General features: G+C 35.8%; 2 protein-coding genes across 3 annotated transcripts in view; one reads left to right on the plus strand and one right to left on the minus strand.

Annotated features, from left to right (window-relative positions):
- Positions 1-1,280: 1,280 nt before the first annotated feature.
- On the minus strand, positions 1,281-5,033 carry LOC107663423 (platelet-activating factor acetylhydrolase IB subunit beta-like). 2 transcript variants are annotated; one of them, XM_016453660.1, is made up of 6 exons: positions 4,973-5,033; positions 4,057-4,141; positions 3,821-3,910; positions 2,935-3,051; positions 2,704-2,826; positions 1,281-2,568 (listed from the first exon to the last, which is right to left on the minus strand). In XM_016453660.1, the coding sequence occupies exons 2-6, from the start codon at positions 4,132-4,134 to the stop codon at positions 2,290-2,292; spliced, it is 687 nt and encodes a 228-aa protein (XP_016309146.1). In that variant the 5' UTR covers positions 4,135-4,141; positions 4,973-5,033; the 3' UTR covers positions 1,281-2,289. The 2 variants fall into 2 exon arrangements, with proteins under 2 accessions (XP_016309146.1, XP_016309145.1); XM_016453659.1 differs by lacking the exon at positions 4,973-5,033 and adding an exon at positions 4,589-4,962.
- Positions 5,034-7,945: 2,912 nt separating this feature from the next.
- The window catches only part of LOC107663371 (myelin protein zero-like protein 2), a 4,548-nt gene continuing 1,518 nt past the window's right edge, over positions 7,946-10,975 (plus strand). The window contains exons 1-4 of the mRNA XM_016453579.1: positions 7,946-7,975; positions 8,574-8,580; positions 9,370-9,539; positions 9,801-10,011. Coding sequence (XP_016309065.1) covers positions 7,946-7,975; positions 8,574-8,580; positions 9,370-9,539; positions 9,801-10,011 — 418 coding nt within the window. The remainder of the gene's footprint in view (positions 7,976-8,573; positions 8,581-9,369; positions 9,540-9,800; positions 10,012-10,975) is intronic.

Below are 10,975 nucleotides of genomic sequence, written 5' to 3' on the forward strand. Positions count from 1 at the left end.
GTAATCGTGAAACTATGACAAGATTGTGAAGTTATCAAAAAACATTTAGCAACGTGTAGCAAACATTGATCTCCACCTCCTGCTCCAAATCCTATTTTATCAACTGCCAACCAAACAAAGTCATAACTAGTCAGGGGTCATTGATCAACTAGTTATCTTTGTCCCTTGATTTACTCAACTGTTCACATTCTCAAGCAAAAATCTCTTGATTGGCTTATGCTGAGTAGCATTTTGACTGAAACTGAGAACATTTCAGTTTAGTATTCATAAATCAAGTACAATTATGATTTACTTAAATGTGAACAGGAAAAGAAAACATTGTCCACTAATACAGACTGTACTGGGGGTTTAAAATATGTAAGTGTACATCTTTGTTGGTGCACTCTCTTTAAGGACAAATATTAACCCAGTCTGGAATGTATGTAAAGGCACGTATTTCTAATGAGCCTATGTTGCAATATAACGTAACATTTTTATTTTTATTTTACTTGGCAATAAACTTTACAGTCGTCATCTCAAATGTGCAGTCAAACAGAGGGACAGTGGGTTCTGAGCACTACATGCTAATATACAGAGGACGAGGTTATCCAAGTATCAAGTGTATCATCAGAACAGAACTTGTCATCATCAGCAGGAACCTATCATGCAACCTGAATGGTGATGATGATAGGCCTATTCGATGTTTTCAAATCAGTACAAGGTTTATTTTCTTGTGTTATCAACTAACAGAGGAAAATACTCTTTTTTGGGGTAGAGACTAGAGAGGACCCACTCAGTAAATGTTGTAGGCCTACCCTAAATGTGGCGGTTTGTTCACCTCTTCGAGGTTTCCACGTTGTTAGCGTATTGCATTTCCTAATGAATGATTACAAATCCATCTGCGATTCTGCATGATTCCGCAGTAGGTCATTTACACCGGTAGGTGTGTTATGTCTCCCTCTACAGGCTGAATGAGTTTTACTATTTTGTATTTTCTGAAGCAGATTTGGAGTCTCAAAATCATGAATGGTACAAAATATATTTGCCTCCAGCAAGATGCTCCTCCCATGTCTTTTCTTGTTTTACAATGCACTATGATATAATATTCTTGCATTTGAGAAAAGACTGATCAATGAATATTCAAGCAGACTGTTTTAAAATAACTGACAATGTAGATATAGAAGCTCTTGGTCATTTTTGAAAGCATTATGTAAGTATAGTACAAATGTTGTAAAAAGAACCTGATATAAACATTGCATATTAACAGCATGTGAAATAAATTATACACATATGAGGTTCGATCCCTGCTGATTTATTGCAATGCTTGGATCTGAAGCAAGTGGGATTTGTGCCGCAGTAATTGTGCACACTTTGAGGGCCAATACAAATAGTTACAGATGGTTGATCTCTTACACTCGAACACAAAAACATTCACATACACCAGCACCAGCTATGTAAGCACTTTGCACAGAGTACTGTACATTAATACTAACAGATTATATTTATATATACATACACACACACACAACTTTATATATAACTTCTTGCCCACTGGCTCTCCCATATTCACACTTAACTCTTTACATAATACTTTATAGAGCACATGGACACATACACAAAAACAGGGATGCAAGTGAGATAAATATTAACACTGAAAACCTCATGGTTGTGCATTAGATGCTTAAGAAGAGGAGCTTTCTCAAACTCAAACTCTCACACACAAGGTATGACATGGTTTAATGGTTTTCACTCCAGTCTTCCTCCATCATATGTGTGTTATTTGGGAATATGAAAGGGCAAAAGAGAAAGAGTAGGTTTCAGACGCCTCTGTGCCAAAGAACTTGAAATGGGGAGCAAGACATACATATTTCAAAGGCATGATTTCTCTTGTGTGTCTGAATCATTTTGCAGTCATCATAACACTGTGAGTGTGACTGAGTGCATGTATGAAGGCACGGAGAAGCTGGCAGAGTAAGTGCTACTATTAAAAGTTGTTCAGACTGTGACAATGGGATTTTGAAGAAACTCTGGTCCCACCGCAAAGCAACATGTCCTAAGAAAAACTATTTCTTGCCACACATGTCTCATCTAGTCTTCTTTCTCTTACTGTTGTCTATTATGCATCTTAGATACATATACACATTTTATACTGATCATATAAAATTGGCCACTGTCCTACATCCACTTTTGTTTTGTTGTTCTTTTTGTACTTTTCTTTGTCTTGCTAAATAAAGTATTTTAGGTACATTATGAATAGCCAACATGTCTTAACCCTGCCTCTTCAGTGATTGACCAATATGGTGCCCCTTCCTAGACCAGAGAGGCTCGCCTCTCCTGAGGCATTTCCTCCAACAGTTGAAGCAGCAGCTCATGGAGAGCCGTTGATATGGTCCTGTATGCACCGGCGGTCAGATGTAGGAAGTCGAACATGTCTCGAGAGGAAATAGTCCCATCTGAGTGGACAAAACTACCTCCCACATCAATAAACTGAACAGGGCCGAGTCGAGGAAGAGATGCGCGAAGTAGATTATTCACTGCTGCATTTTTCTCTCTCAGAGGGTTAGGAAACTCTCCCCTTGGCAACAGGCCCTGAATGACAGGAATTATGACTAATCAGCTTAGAACAAATAACTGAACTGCTCAGAGTTGATACTCTGTATACGCATTAATTCGAACACTACAAATCTCACATTATCAATATTTAGACACATTTAGGTAACTCACCAAAACAATAATTTTGGACTTGGGGAGGCGAGACAGAAGTAACTGTGCAATGGCCAATATTCCTCCTGCAACTTGATCCGCAGTGTGCTCATGATTATTAGTTCCTACCCATAAAACCACCACCTGTGGAAAAACAAACAAGGATGCAATTCCAGCGTTGAACACGCATTTGACTTCAAAACAGATATTGTTAAAGCTGTTAGAACAAATAAAGAAAAAATGCTTCCTCACTCTGGGTCTGATGTTCTCCAGTTCTCCATTCTGTAGTCTCCACAGCACATTACAGGTTGTGTCTCCACCAATCCCAAAGTTCAGAGCATGGAGAGGTGAAAACAGTTCCCTCCACACCTGAGACCAGCACCAATAAGAATTGTAAACCAACTGTAACTAATGTAAACTAAATATATTTATATAAAAGCATATTAAATGCTGATTATTATTAATAATAACCTACAACAGACACAAAACATTTCAGGTGCACATTTACCAAAGTGTAAGTAAAAAGAGTCATGTCTTTTTCATTTTGGAATGATAAAACTTGCTTTAAGTGCCTTTACTGCAATACTATATATTCCATTTACATTATTTAAAAGTATTTGACCACTGAATGCCATGAAAGACAGATAAGAATAAAGCATTCCTGAGAGCTGGATAATAAGTAATTCAAATGAAATAAAAATCGAAATTATTAGGGCAAAGTTTTGTTGTTAGTATTATGTAAAAGTTAATATATTGGCTATAAAAATACATGTACAATACTTTTCATATGTTTACAATAGTTTCATATGATAAACTACATTTATAATTAATTCTGAATATTAAAACATTATGCTTCAGCATGCAAACCACTGACTGCCAGTTTTTATTAGTTCACGTGTTGAGCGCATTTCAACATTTTGCACACACACTGCTCTACTGCTTTTGTATTTATGGAAGCTTAGTATGGGAGCACCAATCGTTGGTTTCTCCTTTGAATTCACTGCTTCTGTTAAGAATTATTCTCCTATGTATTTGGATAAAAGTGTCTTCTTACGGAATAAATGGAATTGTAGTCAAATGTTATGGACGCACATGGCTCTCCTTACATGGACTAACTCATTAACGAGATAACAATCACCTCATTCTGCTGCATTAGCTGCACCATTGAGTCCCCCACAAGCAGAACATCAGGCTCGGCATCCTTGCACTCCTGCACAAACCGGTTATGCTGCAAAATATAGGACAAATCCAAGCATGTTACACTAATCCTTAAAAATAGGAATAGGAAATAAATAGAATAAAATAGGAAAAGATTTGCACAACTCTGAGCTGTCTGAATCACATGCTTATACAGTCTTCCTCAATTGTGCCCACCTGTGACATCCAGCGTCCGTCTCCCTGCACGTCGACGACAGACGCAGGTGCAGCAGCGGGATTCTCCTCAGCGCTCATTCTGAGTCTACAAGACAAACACAACACTACTATTGAGCGGACGTATTGACGTAATTGAAATGAACAGCAATGGTTGATTAACTCAGACTGTAGTGAGTGGAAATTTAGTAATTCAACTGTCAATAGCAAAATATAATTCATTGAAAGGGCGCACATATCATTCCGGATACATAAACGCTAGTTACGCCGCATAAAGAGCGCCTGTGTTTTGCTTTTAGTATTGTGAGGAGGAGGAGGCTGATGATGATGGACCCCGTATGAAGCCAACACAGAGCAGAGGCTTTGCAGTAAAGATTAACGCTTCATAATGTTCTTTAATGACTGCTATTCTCAGGGACGGTCACAGTACTGTTTATCTGATGGCATAACGAAGAATGAATCAACAGCCGGGACAAAAGAAAACCACATTCCCGCACATCACATCCATCTCTACGCACGTTTCCTTTTGACGAACCTGGCTACAGTGTTTGCAAATCCCGTCTGCAGTGAGTGAGCTGCTGGTGTGCAGCAGAGCAGGGCAGGGCTCCCTCAGTCACGTACAGCAGCACCACAGTCGACTGACGGACTGACTGTCCGGTGGAAGATGCAGATGAGCGTTTCTGCTGCCGCGCACCTCGACTTTGCTTTTTCTAGCTCTCCCTTAAAAAGCAATGCAACCTTAGCCGACTCAGGCTACACAGTAACAATAACGTTGGACGTTTCAATTATGAGGGTATATAGCGCGAGGTCTTTTCAAGAAATCACAGTAAATGTTTGGGTTATGTAAACCGAATAGCATCCAGCCAACCACCTCCCCACTTCCCTGCGCAACCGCCCTCGCACTTTCTGGAAGCCTCACTTCCGCCTCCAGCCATCGTCACGCACTTCCCATTCAGCGCCGTCCCGCCTCGTGAAGGCGAAGCAGGCTAGATCTGTGATTGGAATAACTGTTATAATCGAAGCGGTATCACAGGAGAGAGTGTCCTGCTTATATTTCCTTCAGCTTGTTTAAAACAGTTCGATATACAATAACTTAATAGTGCTAACTAACCCTATTAAGCTGTATCATATTTGATATGTGGATTTCTAAGACCTTTTAATTATGAATATAATAAAATGAATATAATTAAAACGTACACAATACATGCCTGCAGTCTGACTGATCATTCAGTTCATACTTTTAGTAGAAGTTCTTCTAGCCTAGTTTAAAAAATGACCACCTTGAGGACATGGAACATGTATATTTTTGCTGTTATTATTTGTACAAAATAAACGTAGAAAAAAACATTAATATTGTTAATATTTCAACATTTACTGGACTGAAGCAACATATGGCTTACCTGATTATCCATACATTATTTATTTAAACAAAGATAATGAAAAACAGACTGCAATACAGAGCTTTGATAAAATTAAGCATTCATAAAATTAAGCATTTTTGTTATAATTGTTTGGATGTTCTTACAAAATTAGTACATCAATATGCACGAGAACAGGACAGATCCATTTACAATATTTCTAGCTATGAGATGAAAAGGGTTATGTGCCTAAATGTGACCCTGGACCACAAAACCAGTCATAAGGGTCGATTTTTTTTTAATTAAGATTCAATTAAGAGAACATCACCTTTAAAGTTGTCCAAATGAAGCTCTAGCGATGCATATTTCTAATCAAAAATTAATTTTTGATATATTTATGGTAGGAACTTTACAAAATATCTCCATAATTAAGATTCAATTAAGAGAACATCGCCTTTAAAGTTGTCCAAATTAAGTTCTAGCAATGCATATTTCTAATCAAAAATTAATTTTTGATATATTTATGGTAGGAACTTTACAAAATATCTCCATGGAACATGATCTTTACTTAATATCCCAATGATTTAAAGAAAAATCGATAACTTTGGCCTATACAATGCATTGTTGGCTATTGCTACAAATATACTGTGCTACTTATGATTTGTTTTGTGGTCCAGAGTCACCAATTTTTTTTTTTTTTTATTGCTTCAAACAAGATTAACAAAATATTTTAACATATAAATACAACACAACCTATTCACATTATTACAATCATACAACATACATGAACAAACAAAAGAAAACATTATAAAATAAAATAAAAAATCAAACAGATATTTCTTCCTTTTCCCTAGAGACACATTTAGCATACAATTGAGTTGAAAAGCATAGCGGGGACATTATTTTTCAAAGAATTCTCCATAAAATTTAACAAAATTTCATTATTTTTGTTATTAATTAACACTAATACAACACAACCTATTCACATTATTACAATCATACAACTTACATGAACAAACAAAAGAAAACATTATAAAATCAAATAAAAAAATCAAACAGATATTTCTTCCTTTCCCCTAGAGACACATCTAGCATACAATTGAGTTGAAAAGCATAGCGGGGACATTATTTTTCAAAGAATTCTCCATAAAATTTAACAAAATTTCATTATTTTTGTTATTAATTAACACTAAGGACTTTTTTAGCAACTCCATTTCTTTTAAGAATACTTCACATTTAGGTATACAATTCGCAAATTTTTGTTTATGAATATAATATTTACCATGCAAAATGTAAAAGTTTACAACATATTTAAACATTTTGCTTTTGTGTGTGTAAGAACATATAACATCTTTTAAAGATAATTTATAATTAACATTTCTTGGGGCAAATAGAAAAAAGCTAACACCAGACCAAAATGTCAAAGATAAATCACAGCTGTAAAACAAATGACCCAAGTCTTCCTCGTGTACATTACAAAAACTGCATTTGTTTTCAATATCCATGAATTTTGATAAGAAAGCTTTACATGGGTAGATTTTGTGGAGTATTTTAAAGTGTACCTCTTTAACTTTATTCAACATGCAAAATTTATATGGATTTAACCATGCCTCTTTCCAATGAATATCAGAAATCTGCACATTCCAAAAAAATTCCCCTCTTGGAGAGATTTTATGATTGGATTGAAAGATTAATCTAATATTTTTATTATTACAGGAATGAGAAAATAGTTTAATACCATCAACTATTAACTCAGGAAGTTTCCTTTCGTGACTTCCAAAAATGAGGTGACTTTTCATTAAGTGTATTAATCCGTTTGGAATGGCTTTTACAACTTTCTGAAACTCTTTAAATGGAATGGGGAAATTATAGAAAGACATAAATTCTTCCTAAGACAACAAGTTTCCACTTTTATCAAACATATCCATAACAAAGTATATATTTTTTTCAAACCAATTACACAAAAATAAAGACTTATTCCTAGAGGTAATGAGACAATTGTTCCAAAGAAGCATTTTGTGAGGAGAGAAATTATGATGAAAACTAATTTTCCAAGCCAATAACGCTTGCTGATAAAATGATTAAAGTTGAATTGGTAATTTCCCAGGCAGATAGTTACATCTTAATAGAAAAGATAAGCCTCCAAGCTTTTTGAAGATGAACTGCGGAATAAAGAACCATATTGAGTTTTCATTTCTTTGACAATTTCTTAACCAGTTTAATTTAAAAGTATTGTTAATATACAAAAAATCTAACATCTCTAACCCACCATCAGCTCTTTTGCCTGATAAAATGTCCTTTTTTTAATTTGTAAGGTTTATTTTTCCGAATAAAATCCAGGAAAGTTTTATTAATTTCTTTGGCAATTTCATCCCTGTCATGGAGGGAGAGAGCTGGATAAACAAATCTGGAAAGGCCCTCAGCTTTGGAAAGCAAAACTCTCCCAAAAATAGAAAGATCCCTTTGTAACCAATTATTCGTTATATTTTTATTTTATTTTTTATTTTAGGCATAAAATTCAATTGTTCACAAGTATGCTTGTTTTTGGAAATGTAAATGCCAAGGTATTTAACACAGTCCTTTACTGGTATGTTTTCAACAAACTGATCTGTAGAATGGTGTACCAGAGTCACCAATAGTTTCAGGAACATTTTATTAATGACGTCACTTGAACCTGGAGGCTGCGGCTGCAATTTTTCAATATTCCACAAGATGGCAGCAGAGTAAAAAACTAATAAAAGTCACAATGACATTGGTGTGCTTTCTGTGATTACACATTTTAAGTAGCCTACAAGTAGAGCTAGACAAAATATTTTTGTTTTAGTCTCGTTTAAGAATAACCGACAACTTTATGTAACAGTTGTTATAGCGGGAGAGAAAAACAAATGAAACGAACATCCAAATTCCTGTAGGAAACGAAACGTTCTTGCTACACTGCTTATGAGAAACATGCAGTGGCATGCACTGGATACATAAAAGAGAGCAGTTATCTTGTGGGAAACTGATGTGCAGGTTGACCTTGTCCCGACTCCTTTTAAAACTCCTCCTCTTTCCACTCACGGTGAAGACAAACTGTGTGAGTGGTTTAGCATTGCCGCTGTCCACAGGAGTGCCGAAGTATAACTAATATTCAGATATTGAGTATAAATACCGTAAGCCTAGGCTATAGGTAGGCCTACTACTGAGTAGAGAGATCTAGTGAAACAGATTTAATGGTTGGAACGGCTGCAGTCTCAGTGTAAGCAGAGTTAAACACACTGATCACAGCAGGACCCATGAAAGCTTTAACTTAATGCGTAATAATTAGTTCAGGGTAGTTAGTGCAGAACATCTCAGTGCAGCAATAGTCCCATGTGACTGAATAATGCTGTATGAGCTGATCAATCATTGCCAACATGTGATACTGTAAAAAAAACGTTTTGATGGTTCAGATTGTTGTGGCTAATTGTTAGCTGGAAGGACTGGCTGCTTAAAACCCTTAAGATTGCACTGAATATTTTATATATCAGTAGTGTGTAAAGGTTGGGATTTAACATGACTGTCAAAATATGGCGCGTGTACGATAGAGAATGTAATATTTAGATACAGGTATTGTCATCTCTGTTTTTACATTTCAATATGCAGTATTAATAAAAGAAAATGATTTAATGGTTATGTGACTTTCATGTGAGAGGTTTTAGTTGGTAACATCTGATTGTACCGATCTGATCATGGTTTGTAAATTAGATTAGGTCTGATAAGAGAGTTATGACATGAACATGTCTACGACAAGTATCTATATATCTGTCATGAAGTTTGTGGTAACATTATGGTTTTCTCTTTCAATGTTTGCTTCAAAGCCATAGAATGTACATTTTTAGTGCCGGGTTTAGGGTGAGGGAATGTAAATGTTGTTGGAATGAGCTGTTTGTGTCACCTATATACTTCTCTTAGTAACATGTTAATCCATGGTTATCAGGTGTACATCATGTGGAGGGAATTGAGTTGCTTACGTCCTCAGAGTTGGAGGCAGTCAATGGGACAGATGTAAGGCTCAAATGTACATTTAAATCTACACATTCTCTCTCCGAAGAAAGAGTCTCTGTATCCTGGAGCTTCCGACCACTCGGAAAGACGACAGAAGAATCGGTGAGACTGAATGGGTGTGGAGTTAATGTGTCTGAAGATCTTTATTTACTACTGGCTGAAATGAGGCTGAGTACAGAAAATGCCCTCTTAAAAAGCTGTTCAAAAATCTACAATACAATTTTCCTTCTGACCCTTTCTCTCTATTATTCCTTTCTTTCAAAAAAACAATTCCAACCTCATTTCAGTGGGTCATAGTCCTTCCTTCCTATTTAACTTTCCAATTTAACAACCTTTCTCTCTCTTTCTTTTATTCTGTCATAGATTTTTCACTACCAAAATAGTGCATTTCCCCCGAAAACAGGCATGTTTAAGGGTCATGCTGTATGGTCTGGTGATATAATGAAGGGTGATGCATCCATCACGCTGCAGAATGTGCAGCTCAGATTTAATGGTACCTACAGCTGCCAAGTCAAAAATCCACCCGACATCCAGGGATTTGTAGGCGAGATCAGCCTCAGAGTCATTGAAAAAGGTAAGAGCAGATGCTGTGCCGCTTAAAATCATTTACTCACCCTTCCAAACCTGTGTGGCAGTGAAGGTGAAGGTAGTATGAGCAGGATATTGTGTTCTTTATTTGATCCCAGCAGCTGAAGGACAGTAGTATCTAATCAACCGGGCTAGAGTAGCAGACAGTCTTCTCTGAGAGTGTTATGGTACAGACAACAAGAGTGAGCGATATTCAGTTTACTGGTCAATCTCTGATAAAGTTTCACATTCTGTTATTTGAACAGATTTCCTTCTTTATTTCGGTTTAATGTACTTAATGGGCAGAGCTGGGTAGATTACTTGAAAATTGTACTCCGTTACTGATTCCAAATGACAGAATTTGTAGTTAGTAATGTAATCCATTACATTACACATTTTAGGTAATATAATCGGACTTCTTTTTGATTCCTTTTAGATCACTTTTGACCTGACTTGTTAATCACATTGATTTAAATGGGATAATCTTGTACCATATTGATATAAAAATACAAAGGGAAAGAAAAAAAAGAAGTATAAATAAATAAAACCTCACTACACGTACTGCTTTAGGCTAACCAAGCCTTGTCATAGCACTTGCATATTATTGCTCTTTTGTTGGCTTTGGTTGCTTCTATTGTCCTCAATTGTAAGTCACTTTGGATAAAAGCGTCCGCTAAATGTAATGTAAATGTAAAATATATTCTATTCATTGTTATTAACAACATGAAATGCATTAAACATTACCTTATGTTAAGGTTTCACAAACTGGGGTTCATGAGAGACATGAGTTTAATGAAAAGCTAATAATTAATTAGAAAGGAAGACTTAAAAGATGGAAAAAAAGAATTGGGGAGTATCAATAAATGATGAATAATTTATTGATATTGTGTGAATAATATACATTTACATTTACATTTACATTTAGTCATTTAGCAGACGCTTTTATCCAAAGCGACTTACAATTGGGGGAT

Source organism: Sinocyclocheilus anshuiensis, unplaced genomic scaffold (assembly GCF_001515605.1).
Source record: "Sinocyclocheilus anshuiensis isolate Anshui unplaced genomic scaffold, SAMN03320099.WGS_v1.1 scaffold1531, whole genome shotgun sequence".
NCBI lineage: Eukaryota > Metazoa > Chordata > Actinopteri > Cypriniformes > Cyprinidae > Sinocyclocheilus > Sinocyclocheilus anshuiensis.